This window comes from Microtus oregoni, unplaced genomic scaffold (assembly GCF_018167655.1).
Source record: "Microtus oregoni isolate MIOR12 unplaced genomic scaffold, Mior012 000008F_ref0000371, whole genome shotgun sequence".
Taxonomy (NCBI): domain Eukaryota; kingdom Metazoa; phylum Chordata; class Mammalia; order Rodentia; family Cricetidae; genus Microtus; species Microtus oregoni.
The window spans coordinates 30,781,493-30,804,000 of NW_024543067.1; the positions used below are offsets into that span (position 1 = coordinate 30,781,493).

Genomic DNA, 22,508 nt, shown 5'->3' on the forward strand with positions numbered 1-22,508 from the left:
AATAGCTGTGGCTCTTGAGTTACCTCACCTCACATGCCTGCCCCTCCTTCACTCCCATTTACTTCTCTTTCATTCAAGGTCAGAGTCCTTGGCTCTGTATTGTCCTGGTGTACCTAAGCCTTGTCGTGAATGGGACCCTCATAGCCGCCATTTAGCTGGCTGCCAGGAGAATCTGAAAAGACAAGAACAAACACAGTCAAAACTCCAATATAATCAGTCTGCTTTCACTGCCGGAGCCTTTCTGTTAGTGAAACTCAAGATGTTACTTCTTTATCTCTAGGAATATTGGGGGGCTTTCCCCATAAGACCCTACTCCTCCCTGAGGAGACAGAGGAAGTGAATGCTCACTGCAGGGGCGGGGATCATGACCCTCAGTGGCATAGCCTCTGGCGAGATGTCTGTGCTCTAGTGAATACGCCCTCCATCCATGCTCACGTGAGCAATCCTGATTAAATACGATGAGCCATGCAAACAAATGAAAAAGGAACCGACACAGGAGGGAAGAGAAGAGGGCCCCATGGGAGGGAAGAGAGGATACGAGAATATCATCCAAGTACAGTGTATGTGTGCGGATAAATAGGGCTTTCCCATCAATGCAGGCAGCGAGGGATATCAGCCAGAGTATAGAGCGCTGTGTGGCGCAGGGTGAGAAAGGCGAGAGCTGGACTCACAAGCGCAGAAGTGTCCAGTGGATGTGAGCGGACCCATCTGAAACAGGTTCTGGGTGGAGGGAGAAAGGGTATGAGGAAAAGGTGAGCATGAGAGACAGTTCCAGATGGCAGAAGTCTGGAGTCCTCACCAGGAGTGCAGAGGACTCGGTCTGGGCAACCATTTTGCCCCATGGTTAATTCTGAACAGTCCAAGAATGATCTGCTATGAGTATATTCTCTTCATTCTCTCAAATAGTGCAGCTCGAGGGATATTCAGGAATTTCCTAGATCAGGATTTCATTATAGTTTTAAAGATTTGTCAATGTAGCTCAAAGCCAGACTCATCTACACAGGGAGTTCCAGGATAGCCAGGACTGCATAGAGAGACCTTGTTTCAAAAAAAATCAATCAAACAAAGAAAAATAAAGAAAAAAAACCCTTGCTTATGTTTTATGTGAGACTGTTTGCCTATGTGTACCTATATGCACCATGGAGACAAGAAAAGTGTGTCAGATCCCCTGAAACTGTAGTTACAGGCATTTGTGAGCCACCATGTGAGTGCTGGGAACCAAACCCAGGTCCTCTGCAAAAGCAGCCAGAACCCTTTGCCACTGAACCAACTCTTCAGGCCCCAGTCCATTCTCTTTTCTTTTTAATTTTCCAGGAGGTGTTTTTAACCACACCGTGGAACAGTGCTTACTTGCCCAGATGGCCTCATTGGCTTTCAGTGGTTCTGAAAGCCTCCCACGATTTCTAAAGTTCAGTACTGCAGGGCCATTGGAGAGCCATCTCGATGCAGAGGACCTTGCCTTCCCTAGAAACCAGACACTGAGATTAATCCCACAGGCTTTCATCTTCTTGTGCCTATTTCAAAAGCAAACACATTCCTTTAACTCAGGCAATGGGGATGGGATGGGGTGGGGTTGGATACATTAGGAATAGCATTAGTTTGGGTTGTCCGGTGTACCTGAGTGACTCAGTCTAAAATTATGTTATAACTTCGCAGCAAACATGCTTCAAGGCAGCTGGCAGGAGATTAAAATGAAAGTTAAGTTGAAGAGGAAATAATTTCATCAGAATTGGGGCTTTTGCATGATATAATGAGATCGTCATAGCAAATAAGCCGATACGTCTTCTTATGGGTTTAGGGATTCAAGGAAATAATGTTAAAATACAGACTCAGAGTAACTAGAGGTCTACAATAAGCAACGCGGGTGGTAGAATTCTTGTCACGGAAGATTTGGCTTTGAACAGCATGCTTAGACATGAGCGCCTCTTGCTTGTAATGAAGAAAGAGATGAGGAAGCGCATTTTTTTCTTCTTCTTTTAAGGCACTTTCCACTGTGCCCCAGTACTTTTTCTTCTTCCCCTCCTCCTCCTCCTCCACCTCCCAGAAACCCCATGCTTCATTTTGCGCTGCAAAAGGGCAATCAAGACTCAGATTGTTCATAAAAAGAAGAGCACAGACCTATTTCGGCGTGTTTGTGTGTTGCTGTCTCATTTTCCATGAGTCAAACACAGAGTGGGCCCACCGTGCAGAACACAGAGAGAGCTTGCTTTCCCTGCTGACACACCCACAGAGGAACGTGACAGCGTTTTCCTCAGCAGCTGACCCACTGGCTCTGACACTTTTGCTCTTGGCTCTCTTTTCGTTCAAAGAACACTTACTTTTCCATTAGGCCAAGGATGCGCCTTATGTTACCAAAAACGGTGAGTCAGACCAGCTTTGGGAATCCATAGCTGGCTATTCTCTCAGTCTGCTAAGATTACAGGAGGAAGGGCTGGCGAGTACACGCACGTCTCACACGTGATGAAGGGGGCGGGGCGGCAAAGTGAAGGTCAGAGCTCCCTGATGCCTAGGAAGTATGGTCAGGTGAGGGTGGGAAGAATCTTTGCTCCTTCAGGTTCTGGAGGCCCCTGTATCACATTCAGTACCCGTGAGAGTGTTAACTGTCAATTTCACAGGCTCTCCATTCACCCCTGAGCAAGCTTATGTGGGATTTTCTTTACCACATCAATTGATGAGGGAAGACTCACCTTAACTATGGGTAGGAACATTTCCCAGGCAGGGAATGCTGGGCTGAATAAAGCAGAAGTAAACATGTATGTATTTCTCTCTCCCTCTGCTTCCTGATTGCAAATGCAATGTAAGAGAAGCTTAAGGTCCTGCTGCCTCTACTCTGCCCACCACTGCTCCCCCTTGACCTAGGATACCTTCTAACTGCTTTTTAAAAGTGTTTTGACACACAGCAGAAGGAGGGAAAAGCTAAGACACTATCTGTATCCTGTAGGCTGTGATGGTCTCAGTACTCCTATTGACATTGAGGGAAAATAAGAGCCCACTTGACAAACTCAGCTCTTCGGTCCAGCTGCTTCCAGAAAAGCAGAGGTGTGGATGTGCACAGACTCCAGTGCCAAAGACTGGAGGCTTCAAGGACACTTCCTGAAGACCTGAGGACGGCCAATTCTGGTCCCGTGGTGCCACGTGCTCTGAGTTCTAAGCAGAAACCAGATCTTAAGCTCCAAATCTGGAAATGCCTGAGCTCTGTTTGCCTTTATCGTTCAAGGTTATGCCCAAGTGCTACATGATTTCTGTGCAGTTAGGTTTAAATGTCAACTTGCCATATCCTAGAATCATTTGAGAGAAAAACTTCGATTAAGGAGTTGCTGGACTAGATCCGAAGGCCATGGGCATGTCTGTGGGGGACTAGCTTGACCAGTGATTGGTGATGGTCCTGGACTATAAGAAAGCAGTCATCGGTAAGCTAGTTAGCAAGCAGCATCCTTCATAGTTCTTGTCCACTCTGTGAATTTAATTCCTTATTAATTAAGGGGATGCTGTGTGGAATAGCAAGGATGCTGTGTGGAATAGCAAGCAGCCTTGTCTTCAAATCCCTGCTCTGACTTTCCTTGGGGGTGAACTGCCGCCTGGAATTAGGAGTTGAGTGAGCCCTTACCTGCCCTAAGTTGTTTGGGGGATCTCAGCAACAAAAATGTAAGCAGGACCGCTTCGTAGTACACAGGAAGATCACTTACTGACCGTTGTGTTAGTCTTCTCCAACAGACAACTGGTGCTCCTCTCACCTTCCACACAGGGGTCTTTTGTCTCATAAGCAGCATTTATAAGGACTCAAATAATAGAACCCTGAGGTAGGCAATTATTGCTATAGGAACTGTAAGAAACAAATCGTATGAAATTAGGTTTTTCTCCCTCATGCAAGAATGTGGCTAGAAAGCCAAGAACTCCCCTCAGCCTACTGAAAGATTTGCATGAGCAGGCCCCATGCTCTGCTAGTGGGCATAGAGAACTGTGGGCTCTGGAGTGCAGGAATAATGACGCTCTCCTGTGAAAACCAAGTGCGTCTATTCCCTTTCAAAGCCATGCCTTTAATTATGGAGGAGATGGCCGGCAGATGAGGCAGTGTCACCCTCAAGTACGCAGAGGTTACATGCATGCAGCATCTTGCTTTAAAAAATCCTCCCATTCAACGTCTTTTCATGTGCCTGCCAATAAAGAGGGACCGTTTCCTTTTCAGCGTTGGGTCTCAGTGACTCGATGTCAGCTTTTTCAGCTGCCACAGCTGGAAAATTCAGGTGGATTCCAAACTGTGATTAGAGAGATCAGAGCTGAGTTAAAAGAAGTCAAACAACAGGAGGGAAGAACGCTCCGTGCGCACACAGAGAAGCAGCATGCAAAGATAAATTGCATCTGCCTGTGACCGTATTGGCACCTGTCATAAAGCTATGAATTTGCTAGGAATGGGTAAAGGTCATTTGGAGAAAAAAAAAACCTTCTCTTTCTATTGCCAAAGGCAGTGAAGAAAAAGGCACCTGTAGCACTCGTTCCCATGGGGGAAATAATGTTACTAAATGATATTGAAAATTTACAAATATAAAAAGCAAGAATGAAATGATATGTAATATCTAAGTGAGCTCAGATAATGGGGATTGGTCTGAATTGATGCAGAGATGGATCAAGGGTTGTCAAATTGTTCCCTCCCTCTGGCTGTATGTCTTTTTGAGTTCTGACTATGTTTTCTTTGATGGAGAAAATGATAGGTTTGAAAATACACTGTGAAAGGCATCCACAGATCAAGCCCCACTAGGCTTTCTGATTTAGGAGCATAAAACTGTCAGGTCAAAAGCAATTCCCGTATGCGACCTTAATCTAACAAATGATTAGACCCGATCCCGGTGCTTTGAAATGTCTTTGGTTGTAGTGATCAAGCACGGTATTATTTTAAGCAGGTTTTTCTCAACCCTGTGTTTCTGAAAAGGTGTATGCTGCAGGAATTTTCACTGAAGCCTCCCATGATATCCATTTCTTTTTAATGCTCCCCTGTGGTGGACTTTTGTTCACTAGACAATGTTTTCCCATATACCCTTACTCATTTAGGAATAAGGCTTGACCAAAAACAATGCCTGAGTTGAAGATCCATCTCTTTGGTGTCTGCGTCTCACAGTTTGGCTTCTTACGTGTCTCCTCTGCTTGGAATGGATGTTCATGTCCCTGGGGTTAATGCTGGCATCCCTTTTTCCTTCCCCAGAGCCAGGCAAGCTCCTTGCCTTCCACTTAGAATCTGAGGGAGGGCTTACAGCCTTGCACACTCCTTATCAGAGTGCTAGAGAAGTGGGGGAGTCAGCCTGGAGCAGTGGAGAAAGAGAGTTAGATCAAGAGAGAGGGTTGGGAGGATAACGGAAACACCGATTCAAACATTTGCTTTAAAAAGAAATGGCCAGGCAGCATCCCTGAAATGGCCTCCCCGGTGGCCTCCCATTCTCTCTTTAACAAGGGAACCTGTTATCTTGAGCCCCAGCCACTGTCAAATGCACACACATTCCACGGGAGTCAGCCTTGCCACAGGTGACATTGCTCACCTCCACCTGCCTCTGCCCTCCTCACTCCTTAAGTCTTGATGTTTCTGGGGTTCGGCTCCCTCTTTTTCCCTTCTCCTGTCTGCCTTTTCAGGAGCAGTCAAACCTTCGCTGACCACTTACGAGTCTTTCCACTCTAGTCAAGGGCCCAAGGCTCTCTCCTGCCCGGCCATCCTGAACATCTAACTAGCGAAAGGATATAGCCACTTCCACACCCCACAAACAGCTCATATTCAACGTGCCCAAACTTGAATCCATCATTTGCCTGGCTGCCACCCACCGTAGCCATGAAACACAATCTTCTCCCTACATTCCTCTTCTCAGTGAATGAGTCCAACTTCTATCTGGGCACTAATCCAGACTTTGGATTTGGATTTAACTCTCTCTCTCCTCCCCTCCTTCTCCCTCCCTCTCTCTTCCCCCACTCACACACACACACACACACACACACACACACACACACACACGACATGTAATTAACCATCCACTTCATTAGGTTCCTGATTGCTGTGTTTGTCCCCATGGGTGGCGGCATGTCCACTCACAGCAATTTAGTTCAAGACTCATTCTTATTGTCATACTGAGCCCTGAGACTTCCCTGGTCTTTGGGCTTAAGCGATGCCATCTCTGGCACACACAGAAATAGCGTCCATTTGAGTTGCTGTCTGAAATACTCCACAGCTCATGTCACTACCCCACTGGAAGCGCTCTGGCCATGCTTTCCCACACGGTCCCCAAGCCAGGAAGGCTACTCCTGCCCCTTCCCGAGCTTCCTCACACTGTCTTACTAGGCCTGCCCTGTTCACAGCTTTGCCGGTGTTTACACTCCCTGAAGGCCTAGTTGTCTGTGCAGTGTTTCCTGGGAAATAATTCCCTTTCCTAAAACAGAAGTTCCCCCCAGTGTGTAATTTGATAAAGAGCACAGGTTTTCAAAGAATTCAGATCAGAATCCCCCCACCAAGGACTTTGTGTGTGTATATTCATTGGACTTTGCATTGATTTTATGATAACTGTTATTTTTGTCCCTTTCAGAGATATCAGGCATTTAGCCAGGAAGCTCGGCATACTAGTCAAACTCTCTCTCCCCGAGCTGCCTCCACCAGCCTTGGTGCATGTAAAAATGAGAATAACCGAGGTACAAAAATGTGCGACCCTGCCTTGGGTTATTGATGAGGCAGCCACGGTTCTGTGCGACACCTAGAAAGTGCCTTCCGTTGACGGCCGTTCTACTAATGCTGTTATTTCCTCTTCTGTACACTGAACCCTCGCTCATCAAAATCCTGAAGGACGCCCAACAGGCTAAACACGGGTACTAGCTGAATGGCACAGTATGAGGAGACAAAGCGTTTTCCCCAGTCTGCTCACAGGTTTCCGTGTTCCTCTATTTTCCATCGCAACAATAAAGCCCTCAAGGCTGGGCGGTGCAGAAAGAAAAGAAGCTCATTCCACTCACTATTGGAGGCTGAAAGTCCAAGGTCAAGTGGGCCCCATCCTTTGGCTTCTGGAGAGGGACTCACGCGCAGGGCCCCACGTGAGAGTGTGTCCAGAGCTGATCACACGGACCTTAGCAAGCTGGAGAGGCCAGGCTTTCTCTATCACAACCTGCCTCCCCCGCCCCCATCACCCAGGAGAGCTACCTTCCTCTCTTCCTCTCCCCCCATCATCCAGGAGAACTACCTTCCTCTCTTCCCTCCCATCCCCGCCATCACCCAGGAGAGCTACCCTCTCCAAAGCATCATATCCTTAGACCCAAATTTTGAAATCGTAATACCCTTATATCCATTTTGGTTTAGCTTGGCAGCCCATGTAATGAAATGTCTCTCTGTACTTAGCTCCTTTACAGTCAAAAATTTTAAAGAAAACACGATGTACATAATCCAGACTCTGTGAATTTTCCATTTTTACGTGGCTTATTTTTGTTTATTTCTTTTAATCTCTTAACTATCTGTACTCTGTATCTTTAAAGACTTTACCTTTTTTTTTAAACCATTAACTTTATTCTCTATATTCTTTTTCTTCTCTCTCTCAAGCCTTCGTACATTCATCCAACAGTGTGACTCATTTAGTGGTCTGAATCTGTCCTATTGTGAATCTGTAATTTTGTACTATCCAGGAGCACTTCTGTCTTGTAGGAAGTAGAATAAAGACTTGAATCCAGTCCCTGGTACCTCACTACAATAAATTGCCTCCAGAGGCATTAGAGGACACAAAATGATGCTTTCACTATTCACTGAGATACTTTAAAAGGCATAATAACACGAAGTACAACTTCGAGGTCAGTTAGCGCACAAGGGAAGCCAAACGTTGATACAGTGACTGATCATGTGTGCTCCGGGAGAGAGCGTGTCTTTGGCACTCTTGTGGTGGGCCTTGTCCTGTGTCACCTGTGCATGTCCGGGTGCCCTGCTCTGCCACTCTCTACCATAGTCCCTTGACAGGATCTCTCTCTGAATCTGGAGTTGGTGGATTTTTTTTTTAGCTCATCTGGCAACCAGCAAACCCCAACCCTTGTCCTGTCTCTGCCCCTTTCAACACCTTGCTCACAGATGTGCTCAGACGCACCTGCCTTTTAAACTCGTGCTGGGGATTGAAACTCGGGTCTTCAGGCTTGTGCAAGCTCCTTCCCACAGGCATCTCCTCAGCCCAGGAGAGAGTCCGGTGCTGGGGTTGGATGCTAGTGAACCAAACACACCAATCAGAGGACTCAGGACTGATGACGGAAACAGACATCAGTGCAGAGATCTCAGCAGGGCTGGGAGCGATGAGGCATTTTATCCTCCAGAAATGCAGCCAGTGGCTGTAATGCTAATTGCAAACTAGGTCCAACAGAGATGTGTGTTTGTGGGATGTGAGTCCGTGTCCCAGTGGCCTCAGTCCCCAGTTCCCAAGGTGGCAACTGTTGCGTGCTTGTGTGTTGGGAGTTGTCTCAGTTTATCTCAGTCCTGTGTCGTGTTTAAAAGTCAAATACAGTAAGCAGCTAGGGGACTTCTGAGAGTCATAAGATTCCTGAGTTGAAGCTATATCTTCTGATATGTTAGGCAGACAGAGCTGCACACAGTGATGAGTTTTACTTTAAGGAATGAAGGCCGAGGAGATAGTGCATGTTCCTCCTCAGAACCGTGGTGGGGAAGGACTAGATGATGGCACTCTTGTGTAGAGACAGCGTTTGTGAGCTCAGCGGCTTCCGGTGAACTTCACTCATCCTCACAGTTCCAGGTCTCTGCTTTCACAGAGAATTGGTTTCATTTTTACTTCTTAAAAAGATTTATTTTCCAACATAGGTGGTTTTTAAATTTTCTTTCCTCTTCAAAGAAGCTGGCCACATGAGAAGAAGTAGAATCTGTCAGCTAGAGCAATCACCTCCACCCTGTAATCACCAGACTGAGCAGGTTAGCATGTTGCCATAAGACAGTGCTACAAAGAATACTTCTAATGCAGGCAATGTTGGGGCTTCACCGTCTCTCACTGACTGTCACTTAAATCATCAAGAAACACTTCCCATAAGTGCATGGCAATCATAGAGTTTAAGTAGAAAAACTTTTCATTTCTCAGAAAACAAGGGGGAATTTTCTATCTGCTCATAGGTCTCATTTTCTGGTGTAGAAGGTCTTAATTGTCTGAAGTACAGATTTGGGGTCTTTGTTTGTTTTAAATATAACAAAATACCTTTGCAAACCTCTTCATGTTTCATAGAGCCAATTAGCCTGCCTCCACTCTGGTGTGCCTTTGGTGTGAAAGAGAGCTGTGGTTCTCTGCAGAGCTTCTGTCTGTGTGGATGCCACAGTTCCTCACACTGGCATTCAGAAAAGAGGAAACACATCAACACTCTACACTGAACCTGGAGACGGTTGCTAGAAAAAAAGTATTTCTTCCAAACTTTCAAAAGATGATGACATCAATGCCAAGGACATCAAAGGCAGTGTTTGGTGCTTTCAGGGACTTTGCCAACATACGTTCTAAGCACGTCTTAGTTTTCCTATGAGATTGAGGTAAAGATGAGCCTGACCCGGCAGGGATGTCTTAAAAGGTCTCATCCTGCCTCTGTATCCAGGTGATTGCACACAAACCAGCTGGCCCGTGGCAGTCCTTAGTTGTCCAAACATGATTCCCACAGAAGTTTCATTTCCAGATTGTTCTGCTGCTCTGAGGGGAGAATGGGTGGAGATTTATCTCAGAACCTCCCATGAATACCGTGTAGAGATGTGGAGACAGCAGAGGGCCCTGTTCAATCTCTATTGTGCTGAACTGATCTCATTCTTGATTAAGAAGGTCCTTCCTTCATAAAAGCTGTGGAAGAATGGGGATAAATTGAAAAGATAAAAAAGAAACCAAAATAAATGCGTGTGTTTAGCTTTTTAGTTTTTGTTTTTACTATAAAAATTTTAATTTGAAAATACTTGTTGGCTTGTTTGAATCCCTGTTAGAGTTATGAATAGTGTGTTGCAAAGGGCAGGAGCCCTTCTTAAAGTGGCTCTGGGGATGAAAGGCAAAGGTGTGTATGTGACAAGTACTAAAGAGTAAATAGTAGGGGATGGCGGTGAACCCCCTAAACATCGGAAGCCATAAAACTCTCCAGGCCACAGTCGGCTCTCTCCTCCTGCCTCTCCTGCTGGGTTAGTTCCGTTCTCCTACATCCTGCAGATGAGGCATGCTTCCTGTGTGTCGCTGAAGATGGCCCCAGTCAGGAGCCCAGCTGTCTTAGTCACCGTTGCAGTGCTCTGAAGAGACACCTGGCCATGGCAACTCGTAGAAAGGAAAGCATTTAATTGGGCCTTTCTCACAGTTTCAGGAGCTTAGTCCATTATCATCATGGCAGGGAGTATGGTAGCAGTTAGCTGCGGTGCTGGAAAAGCTGCTAACAGCTACGTCCTGATCTGTAGGCACGGGCTTTTGAAATCTCAAAGCAGTGAACACTTCCTCCAACAAGGTCACACCTCCTAATCTACCCCCTTGTGACTAAGTATTCAAATATATGAGCCTTTGGGGCCATTCTTCAAAACCACCAGAGCAGCCAAGGCTCTCGTTTCAAATATTCACAACTCTAGGGCAGGGGGAGCCTTGTTTCCATCATCCATTGCTAGAGGAGTAGTTAAAACATTCGATCTGAGCCCACAGTACACCTTGGCACTGTCTAATGGGGCTGCTTCAATGAAATGGTCTAGATTAACACCTTTTCCTTAGGAATGTGGGGATGTAGTTAGCAAGGGAAGAGATAATTAGGGGCAGCCCATGCCAATCTGTTTTATAGGTAATATGTGTCAATGCAGAAAAATAGAAAATCTTGACAATTAGAAGAAACAAAAAAGAAAACACCTTCCACCGCCAGAACATCCATCAGCATCTAAAAGCCTCTTAGAAACATCTTTGCTTGCTTTAAACACTCTTCTTGTTCTCAGATTTATTTGAGTCATGTTAAAGATAATATGCAGTGGTTTAAAAAAGACAACATGGCCTTTAAGTCTTTTTCTACAGGTTATTTTATAATGTGGGAGACAAACTTTAAAAATGGAATCTAATTAATAAAGTTATTTAAAATTGTAAGTATTGTCAAGGAAATAGCCAAGTAATTGCAGACAGGCAGGAGTAACAATCTTCAGATGGGGAGATCATGAGAAAGACCTCCACGGATCCACCCTCGGAGGAGAGGAAAGGAAAGAGAGAGCTAGAGGGGTCCGTGACAAGAGCACAGAGCCCTGGAAGGCGGTGCACACCAGAGGGAAGGAGCCATATGCAAGGTTCCTGCGAGAGAGAGAGAGAGAGAGAGAGAGAGAGAGAGAGAGAGAGAGAGAGAGAGGGGAAGGGAAGGGAGAGACAACAGGAGAGGAAAAGGGGAGGGGAGAAGAACAAGGTGGGGGAGGAGAAAAAGAATATGGTTGCGGTTGGGTATGTTGGGTCTGAATAGGACACACTTTTTGTTGCTGCGTGGACAACACAGGTCCAGAAGAGGTGAGCCAGAAGGTCAGAGTTCAGAATGCACTGAAAGCAAAGAGCATCTGAAAATGGAGAAGAGTGGCTTAGAACCAGAGGCTGGGAAGGGAAGGGACTTCTGATATCTATCTAAGTCCCCTGAGCCTCTAAAGTTAATGAAGGCTGGCATGAAGCTGCAGGAGGCTTTGACTTTGCTTTGTGAGCAGATGGAACTCGTCAGTAGCCGTACTACAGCCCCAAATGATGAACAGACAATGTGGATGCTCTCTGACCCAGCAGACAACAGCTCTACACCTGGACAAGCAATGCTATCAGTCAGCGAGGCTTACAGAAGCAGGTTTTCTTGGTGAGCACAGGCAGAGAACAGAGAGACATAGGTGGCCCACGCTGACTAGTCAAGTGCCCAGACCACTGGCTGCCTAATCAGACATATCACCAGGCAGTCCGTGAGCATTTCCCTGGGCTACAGATGGGATGGGCTTTTTTTTTTTTTTGTATTTTTCTTTTTTTTTTTAAATTTATTTATTTAATAAGGATTTCTGCCTCGTCCCCACAACCGCTTCCCATTTCCCTCCCCCTCCCCCGATCAAGTCCCCCTCCCTCATCTGCTCGAAGAGCAATCAGGGTTCCCTGACCTGTGGGAAGCCCAAGGACTGCCCACCTCTATCCAGGGCTCGTAAGGTGAGCATCCAAACTGCCTAGGCTCCCACAAAGCCAGTACGTGCAGTAGGATCAAAAACCCACTGCAATTGTTCTTGAATTCTCAGTATTCCTCATTGTCCGCTATGTTCAGCTAGTCCGGATTTATCCCATGCTTTTTCAGACCTAGGCCAGCTGGCCTTGGTGAGATCCCAATAGATCATCCCCATTGTCTTAGTGTGTGGGTGCACCCCTCGTGGTCCTGAGTTCCTTGCTCGTGCTCCGTCTCCTTCTGCTCCTGATGTGGACCTTGAGATTTCTGTCCGGTGCTCCCATGTGGGTCTCTGTCTCTGTCACCTTTCATCGCCTGATGAAGGTTAATATTCATGAGGATGCCTATGTGTTTGTCTTTGGATTCACCTTCTTATTTAGCTTCTCTAGGAACATGAATTATAAGCTCAATGTCCTTTATTTATGGCTAGAAACCAAATATGAGTGAGTACATCCCATGTTCCTCTTTTTGGGTCTGGCGGGCTTTGAGGCCATGAGAAGCTGCTCTTCTGTTGACTTTTGAAATCGTAGTTAAGTGAAAAACTCACATACCCGAACCAGTTGCCAAGAACAATACAAGACAGAAAGTGCTAAAATCATCAAAGCAGAGCCAAAGAATACGGGGAAAGCGAGAGACTGTGAGCTAGCCTTCCAGGGAGCTCTGGAGCTGGACCCTCCAAGTGAAGTGGGAGAGAGAAGCCTCTTGATTGATGATGTTTAATGCGCTGCGCATTCTGCTGAGAGGGACATTTGGAGCAGTAGGAGCAGGGCCAGCATTTCAGACATAGCATTTACTTTGGATCCACTTCGATATATTTTGGGCAAAAAGTGAGTCATGGATAAAGTATTTCATGTACAAAGTAGTTATTCTTTTTTTTTCTTCAGGATTTTATAGAATATTATGTTCTTTTCTGTGTTTGACACTTCAGGCCCATCTCTGAAAGGCTCCTGTAGGTCCTTGTGATGATTACAGGGACAATTGGGGATGATTAAGGACATCATTATCATGGAATGAATTGGGAATGGCATTATTTAGTGTAGTTGTCTACATAGGAAAGATACCTACTTTGAATTTCTTAAAATTAATGTTAAAGTTAGGATACAAAATAGTTTCGTTATGATATTTCTACATATATACGCATACATGCATAAATATGTATACATGTATGTATATACTGAAATCATATCTTAAGAATAAACAAAGAATTTTCAACTTTATCTTGGATTTTATGAAGAATGGCTATTGTGTTGAAGTGATGAAGTCTGTCAGAGTCTGAGTCATGTGGAGCAAAGCTATGGGACAGAATTTTCAGACACATGTAGTATACGTCCTCACCCGGTCTACCCACGGCAGAGCCCCCAACCAACAAAGGCCCCACAATTTTCCTTAAAGGCGTGCACGACTGCCTAAAATTCACACCGGAAGTGTGCCCTGTTGCTCTGCAGCTCCAGCGTTTCCACCCAGCATGGAATCAGTCAGGATGAGCCTTGCACACTAGTCTAGGACCATCTCATGGGGCACATGCACCCTGAGTCCGTCACTGTGTTCCTGCCTCCTGCAGTTTTGCTTCATGTTACTGCTGTTTGGCTTCTTCATGGCTGCGGTTCTCAGGGCTTTACATTCACATGAAGACATGATCACACCAACGCCAGTGGGCTGAGAGTCAGCATGGCAGAGCGCCCCACAAGCTACAGACCTTTTGCTCTTGTTCGGCTGCTGAGTGGCTAAAAGGATCCTGTGTCCTGGGGACTGAGGCAAACACTTCAACTATTTCAGGAAGCAGTTCAGGCACAGCAAGCATCATGGCAGCTCCGTGCTCAGGAAAGAGGAGCCAAGGCCCATACTTAGAGAGCGTACAATCAGGTCAGATATATTTGATCCAGCAACACTTAGCCACAGAGAAGTCCAGACTTCTACAGTGCCAAAACAGAGAGGGAGCTGTTTTGTTTTGTTGTTTTTGAGACAGAGTTTCTCTGTATAACACCTCTGGCTATCCTGGAGCTCACTCTGTAGACCAGGCTGGCCTTGACCTCACAGAGCTCCGCCTACCTCTGCCCCCAGAATACAGAGATTAGAGGTGTATGCCACCACCATCCAGCTGAAAGGAAGCTTTTTAATGTCTTTGGAAAAGGTCTCACATCTCCAGTTTCTTCACTCTTTCAATGATTTTGATGGTTGATGATAGACTTGGAAGTGCCCCTTCTAAGGGGAAGTGAGAACCAGGGAGGAATTACTCTCACTTTCTAGAGTTGTAATGAGCTCAAAGGATTTATTCCAAGACCACAAACATACCTATAAGGACCAGTAAGAAGTCACACGTGACCTTTTGGGTTAGCCTCTGTCTGGATCATCTCTAATTTCTAGCATCAATCGCATCTCTAATGGACTGTGAAGAAAACTCACATATGGTGGGATCCAGGCAAGTGTGTGCGCACACACACACACAGACACACACACACACACACACACATCTCCAGGTAGCTACAGATTTGATTCCTGCATGTTTGCCTGATTGAGAGGGACAGGAATCTACTTGGGGGGAAGCAGGGAGGAGACTGTGGCCTATGGGCTGAATTGTTACCTTTGTGAGGTACATTCTTTATTTCTAGGGCAGCAATGGAGACAAAGGGTGCATTTAGTTTGTGGGACAGGATGGGGGCAGGGGAAGAAACAGAAACCAGAGGATTGTGCAACCATGGTGCTTTCAAAGCCCTCCAGGAAGTTTATGTTTCAAGGCCTTTGGAGACGAGAAGCACAGCTGTTTCAAACAGCGCTGTTTACCGATGGGTCACAGTCTTCCACACGTGCCCTCTGTACTTCTACTCCAGCCCCGGAAGATAGGTCACTGTTGGTAGACTCTGCCTAGCCTAAGCACACTTGTGCCCAATCCAGCAGAGACCGGCTGTCTCAAAAGACAAAGGGGGTTCAAAGGGAAGACTGAGCAAAGACCGGGGTGAAGAGCAGCGGGATGCTGAATCTCAGCAGAAGTCGGGATTCCCTGAGGAATGTAAACCAGACTTACTGCTGAAGGCCGCACCCCAGGGAAGCCCTCCGGTTGACCAGCTAGGGTGTGCGTTCAGTACAGAACCTCACAAATCAGCACAGCAATTTGGGTTTCTCGTGAAAAATTCAAGACGCTCTTTGGTCCTTACATAGTAAGGAAGAATAAAGGAGCAGGTGCTTCAAGGGCTGGTCAGCTGCAGCATCTCCTGGAAACCCAGAGCGATATGATAAGAGGTGGCTCAGAGCTCTCTCTCTCTGTGTACTTAACACATCTTCTTTACTGATGGAGTGACCTCTTGTCTCACTTCTCTCTAACACTGGAACTTCAGGCTGACATCAAGAGATTTCTCTATCAGCCTCAAACCAATGTCACCATTCTCTCCCTGACATCCATCCTCAGGGGTCCTGGATGTCCTTACCCATGCCCTGGCCGTGCTGTCCATCTTCCTAATGTTCTTTCTTCTTGACTGCCTCACCGCTGCGTCCAGAGCAATTTAGATGAGACGCTGTAAAAGCTGAAAGAGAACTGGGTGTATGTCAGCGATCAAGAGGCAGAGTGCTGGGACCAGGTTGGCCTGTGCTGGCTCACTGCTTTGCGGCATCGGTGTATTCTGTTTGCAAAGGGAGTCTTCCGTAGAACAGTGACTCTATTTCAGAACCAGCTGTCAGTGCCTGGCCCTTCACTGGACGTGGGTGACATTTACGTCTGAGAGCCAGGTCTGCCATGGAAGCACTTGATTGGCTTCCTAGTTTCGTTGCTGACTAGGCCGTGTGCCATCTAGAATTGGTACTCAGTTCTTGTTCTTACCTTTCTTATCTAGAAAACGCAGGGGAAGGGTAAAGTACCAAAAGAACACTTCAAAGAGTTACTTTGAAGAATCTGAAAGCTGTAAGGACCATTTCCCCGGGTGAAGAGCTTGCTTAGCTCAATGTCTGGTGCAGGCAGCCTGAATAAATGACCGTTGCTGCAGCTACTTCCAGAAAGAACCAGATAGCTCCTCCTGCGCTTGCTTCTGTGCTCCTGGTAGCCCACAGAGAGAGGGCAGGCCGCATCCTGCAGTGTGCGCAGCTGGGGGCGGGGAGTGCAAAGAGAAGAATCTGGCAGAACAAGTTTTCAGTGTTTTTTGTTTTTTCAAAGTAATAGAAAATAAATCAAAGGTGAAAACGCAAACCTGGAAAAAGAATGGATTCTATTGTTCCTTACTGGATAAAAGACTCTTCAAATGCTGTTCATTCTGATATGAAACACGAGCAACATGGCTGACTCTCTCGGCCGGCTGGCCACTTCTCTACCCTAGATGCTGGCTGCCTTGGGCTTCTGCTCATCTTGGGGCTGGCTCCCATTGTTGTGTGAGAAAAGAAGACAGACAGCAGAAAAGGCTGGGGAAGCCCTGCCCTTGGCTTCAATTTGCTCATCCCTGGATAGGACATCAGGACTCTGGAGGGACAGGATTAGAGCACTTGGCTAGTAGCAGTAGCCTCACTCATACTAACTTGAGCAGACAAGAAGACCCTCTAAAGATGCCACAGTGTATCAAAGATGCAGAGACCCTCTCCACTCTGCTTCCATGCTCTAGAGCGGACTTCCACCGTGCCTCTGCAACAGCTTCCCGCCCGACTAGTGGATCTGGTCTCACCGCCCCCAAGTCTACAGTCATAATGGACGATCAGGTTGGCCCAGCATGGGTCAAGTTGCTTTCCCGTTAGCAGTCAGCGACAAGCCAGGCAATGCACAGGATCACCTGGAGCAGGCCTTGATGAGCCTGGTGCAAGGGACACAGTTCACAGGAATGACTGATCAGTCCTGTTCTCCATCCCGCCCATCCCCAATTCGGCGCCATTTTACCTACATTCTAAGGTGGCTCTGTATTCACTGCCTGTGACCCCCTTCCTGCCACATGAGCCTTGAGCCTAGAGCAGCTTTCTGAAATATAACAGGATGGAAATGGTGGGCTTTAGACCCAAGCAGACCTACCACTTACTAGTTCTGTGACCTGGAAGAGTGAATTTATCCCCATGAGCCTTGGTTTTCTTATCTATAATGCACACCTAATGCATATCTAATTCAGTCAGGCAGATGCCCAGAATAAAGCCATCATGTTTAAGACCCCTGGCACATAAGGTGTATATAGTTCTATGAATTTCCTTGGCTTAATTCCAAAGTCTTCAAGAGGGCAAGGGGGTGTCTATAAACAAGAAGGGAAGGGAGAAAAGTGGTATAACTTTTTGAAAAGCATTTTAACTTTGGCTTCTCTGCAGTTATCCTGAGCACACATTAAATAATTTAGGTGTGTGAGCAGCGTCATGGGAGCCAGACTGTGGTAGGTGCAGCTCTTGTTTTAGAGACAAACCAGTTGTTTGTTCAGGAAACCAGTGACAATGCTTTATTGGTATGGCTCCATGGTCCTCCAGCCTTGTTCCATTGATGTGAGGCTCCCAGCCTTCAGTCTGTTCACCGGGTAAGGGAATGAGGTGATTTGCCATTATGACTGCACAGACATGTTACTGTGGGGACACACGTACAACACAGTGAGCCGATGCCTTTTCCTATAAGCTATAGTTTATGAAATTACTACAGTGAGCACTGTGCCAATTTTTACATAACTTATCTAGATCCTTCCTATGAAAGTGTTTTTAGGCATAGAAAACTGAGACTCAGACAAGTGAGTTGCATGGTTACAACATTGGAAGTAAGCGTGATTCCGTCTGCCCCCCAGTACCTTTTCTTATAACGCATTTGCAGTATTGCTTCTCAATACTTTGGTTTTGTTGCAAGGTTTAGTGGCTGTGGTGTCTGAATGAGGTTGCCCCACATAGACTTACATGCTTGAATGCTTGGTCCCCAGTTAGTGGAGCTGTTTCGGAAGAATTGGGAGGCATGGCCTTGTTGGAGGAGGTGTGTCACTAGGAGTGGTCTTTGAGGTTTCTAAAGTCCATGCGAGGTCCCGTGTCACTCGCTCTCTTCCCACTGCCTATAGAGAAGGATGCCAAGCTCTCAGTTACTGCTCTACTACCATGCCTGCTGGCTCCCCACCATGATGATAATATACTAACCCCTCTGAAAGTGTCAGCAAGCCCCCAAATAAATGCTTTCTTTTATAGGAGTTGTAGTTGCTGTGGTGTCTCTTCACGGCTGAAGAACACTAACTAACACAGCAGCAGAAGAAAAAAAAGTCTCATTTAATAAATGAATCTCCATGTGGCATTGCCCCTTCCAGCATGAAGGGGCCCAGTGTGTGAGCATCCAGACATCCTAGGTCACAGTGAGGAAGGAGGATCTGGGAACAGCATGGGTGTGGCAACAGGCTGAGTCCAGACGATAACTCTTCTTGTCAAGTAGCCCAATACAGCCCTAAATGCAAAGTCATGGGATTAGAGAAAGAAAAACAATGAATGCTTTTCAGGAAGTCTCCTTGGACCTGAGGAATATTCTACCTTATTTAGAAGATAGAAAATAGGGTAAGGTTGAACTTGGGGGGAATATAAAACAAAGCTAGAGATTTTGTACTTTCTTAAACTGGTTGGTATTTCCCAAGTTGGTCAAAGTGTGAGTGCTTAGAGTATATAGCTGCCTAGGTAGCTGTGCATGTGGGAGAGATATTTCTCTTGACTCCAGTAAAAGAAGAAAGCTTGCTTAGGTACTGGGAATAAGTCCTCGTGTGACAGAAGAATCCTTTCTCCTATTAACCTGTGTGTCAATCATGGGGATTTGGGGGACCTCTAAACTACTCTCATTTTCTTCTGTGTATCCCATTGTGTTTTAGACCAAGTCTCCTTGGGGAACAAATATTTGAATTTATGTAGGCAGGAACTACAACTCAGGCAGTAGAGTGTTTGCCTAATATTCATAAAACCACAGGTTTCATACCCAGCACCGCAAAAGCTGGGTATGGCGGTGCACAACTGTAATCCCAGCCATTTGGAAGGCCAAAGCAGGAAGATCAGAAGTTCAAGGGTATCCTCAGCCACAATAGCAGGTTTGAGACCAACCTGGAATAAATGAGATCCTGCTTCAAAAAACGAAAATAAAGGGTTTTTTTTTTTAAGTTAAAAGTTTAAATATTGAGCATGGAAGCTGGAAAATAATGTTTTTTTAAAATAAAGTATAGCATTGCACTTGGTAAAATTGAATAGAAATCTTAAACATGTCTATTGTATGTCCTTTCTGTCTTTCAGCTCCAGGGCTCCTTGAAAAGAAAACAAATAATCAACCTGTCTCCTGCCAACAGCAAGAGGCCCAATGGCTTTGTCAACAACTCGTTCCTCGATATCAAAAGGATCAGGGTTGGGGAGAACCTTTCCACAGGTCAGGGGACCCTCCCGGTAAATAATGGACAAAGTCATATGATGCCAGGACCCTTGACCATGAGCCAAGCACCCCTGAGAAAGACTAACGCTGCGCCCCCTCCTGGGCACTCTTCTAGCAACGCCATGTTTAACATGGGCTTAAAGGAGGTGAAGAAAGAGCCTGGGGAGACCGTGTCTTGCAGTAAACATGCGAACGACCAAATGACGCAGGAGAGTCAGTTTGGAGATGACCCTGGAGAGCAACTGATGGACCCCGAACTGCAGGAACTGTTCAATGAGCTGACCAACATATCAGTGCCTCCCATGAGTGACCTGGAACTGGAGAACATGATCAATGCCACTATTAAGCAGGACGACCCATTCAGCATTGACTTGGGTCAGCAGAGTCAGAGGAGTACACCTAGACCTTCCCTGCCCATGGAGAAGATGATTATCAAAAGCGAATATTCACCTGGTTTGACCCAGGGCACCTCAGGCTCTCCCCAGCTAAGGCCCCCATCAGCTGGCCCTACATTCTCCTTGGCCAACTCTGCTCTCTCTACTTCATCCCCAATCCCCACAATCCCCCAGAGTCAGCCTCAGCCTCAGACAGCAGCAGGAACAAATAGGGCCCTGCCGAGCTGGCAAGAAGTGTCCCATGCCCAACAGCTCAAGCAGATAGCTGCAAATCGCCAGCAGCATGCACGGATGCAGCAGCAGCAGCAGCAGCAACAGCAGCAACAGCAGCAGACTCCTCCCAGCTGGCCAGCCCTGCCCTCCTCTGCTGGGCCATCCCCAGGGACATTTGTGCAGGAAAACATCCCCAGTTCTTCCTTTGGCCAACAGCCATTCAACCCACAGGGGTCATCTATGCCTGGGGTAGCCAGCAGCAGCAACCAGTCCAAAGCAGTGACCAACTATGCATACAAGGCTAGCCCCTCAGCCCAGGCTGGGCACCTGGATGTGCTTCTGCAGCAAAAGACTCAGGATCTCAGTCGAAGTTTTATTAACAACCCGCACTCAACCTTGGAGCCCCGACATGGCAACACCAAGCCTCTGTTCCATTTTAACTCAGACCAAGCAAACCAGCAGATGCCTTCTCTTTTGCCTTCCCAGAGCAAGCCTTCTCTCCTGCACTACACGCAGCAGCAGCCACAGCAGCCACAGCAGCAGCAACAACAACAGCAACAGCAAAGCTCGCTGGCAGCTCAACAACAGCAGCAACCACCACAGAGTTCATTGGTAGCTCAGCAGCAGCAGCAACAGCAGCAGCAGCAGCAGCAGCAGCAACAGCAAGGCTCGATGGCAGCTCAGCAGCCGCAGCAGCAGCCGCAGCCACCATCCCAACCCACCCAACCTTTATCAAGCCAGTCTTTGCTAAGGTCACCCCTGCCACTTCAGCAAAAGATCATGCTTCAGAAAATGCAGCCTCAGCCCATCGCAGGCCTGGGATATCAAGTCGCTCAACAGCACAGACAGGTAAGGGCTCTGGTACTCTGCCCCAGAACTCTCACGAAAAATTAATTTGGTTATTATAGTATACTCTTATGCTTATGGTGAAACACAATTAATACCAGAAACCCAGTGGTCCTCATGGGCTCACAAGAGTTTGGTTCTCTCAGTATGTCTATAGCAAGCACTGAAGTTTCCTTATACACACTCATTGCTTTGGGGTTCTGTAATGATCAGCAATTCTTACAACTAAGGCTTTGGTGATATATCCAGTTGTCAATCGGTTCCTGATATGCTTGGTATTCATTCATCCAACCAGAAAACCAGATTAATATGCACTGAACGCTACTACACAGAAGACACTGCAGTTAGGTTGAGCACTGGGATAAGGTTAGAGGTGATGCCGAGGGTGGTCACTGATGTAGCCAACTGTTGTATTCAGTCCCAGCCTCTCCTACAAATCGCATGGGACTCAATGCTCCCCATCTTCTCTCCAGCCCGAAACCTCAGGCACCATCTAGAGACAGAGCCAAGCGCCTGAAACTATGGCTTTAATGCTGCATAGAAAAAGCAATGGCATGAGAACGCTAAGGTCTTCCCCAGAGAGCAGAAAGCAGGGATGGCTTCCATAAAGAATTGTGCTTGGGTGGAGTGATAAGGGGTACAATAATCATCACTATAGCAACATAAGGGTCTAAAAAAATAGAAATAAACCCAGAGTTGTCTTATGTCCTTTGGTTTTACATTAAATAAAGGCTTAATTCTACCCTGATAAACAGTGTCAAGAAATTGGACACTCCTCCAGAAGACATTCTGGTGAATAATTGCTGACCACCAGGGAACATGGTAGAGGAATCTCTTCCTGGATGGGATGGAAGGAGGGAGAGAGGGAGGGAGGGAAGAGTTTGAATATTGCATTGTCCATGTTGCTGGCAGATGTGCGTTACCATAGGGCAGCAAGTTGCATGGCAGAGAATGGAAAACCACAGACTGCCAACTAGAGGAGTAAAAGATTTCAGCCCCCAACGCGGTGTGCGTGTGTGTGTGTGTGTGTGTGTGTGTGTATGTTTGTGTGTGTGTGTGTGTGTGTGTTTGTGTGTGTGTGTGTGTGTGTGAGCGCACGGTGCGCACGTGCGCATGTTCTATTTATGAGCCGTGGAATAGTCTTGGGTAGACTTGTAAATATTTTACATTAGTATGACATAATAACCATATAATCCTTTTATAAAACAATTTTAGATGATTTTAAAATGTATTAGAGAACTTCCTTCCAATGCCATATGCAAGCATTTTGTCCTAGGTAAACGTGGGTTCAAATTCTCTCTTGACACTCCTTGTCACTTGCCACGCCCTCTCAGCTGCTCCTCAAGCTATGGTGGAATTGGAATAGGATCTGAGGATCTGCTGGGCTTGCATGGACAGTGGAACAAGGTGATTCCCAAACAAAACCACACAATAAGTGAGGATTATTCTCAGTCTGATGTTAAGTGCCTCGAATAATCAAAATACCTCCTTTAAGGAAGCAAGCACTCATGCAAAGGAGGCTTCAGATTAGCACGGGACATGCTAAGGACACGAATTCTAACATATAAACAGTTCTGCAGAGATAATAGACAGCTGCC

At 46.4% G+C, this 22,508-nt stretch overlaps 1 protein-coding gene across 1 annotated transcript in view; it reads left to right on the forward strand.

The window, feature by feature from the left end:
- The window catches only part of Maml2 (mastermind like transcriptional coactivator 2), a 323,879-nt gene that overhangs the window by 206,879 nt on the left and 94,492 nt on the right, over positions 1-22,508 (forward strand). The window contains exon 2 of the mRNA XM_041657338.1: positions 19,324-20,913. Coding sequence (XP_041513272.1) covers positions 19,324-20,913 — 1,590 coding nt within the window. The remainder of the gene's footprint in view (positions 1-19,323; positions 20,914-22,508) is intronic.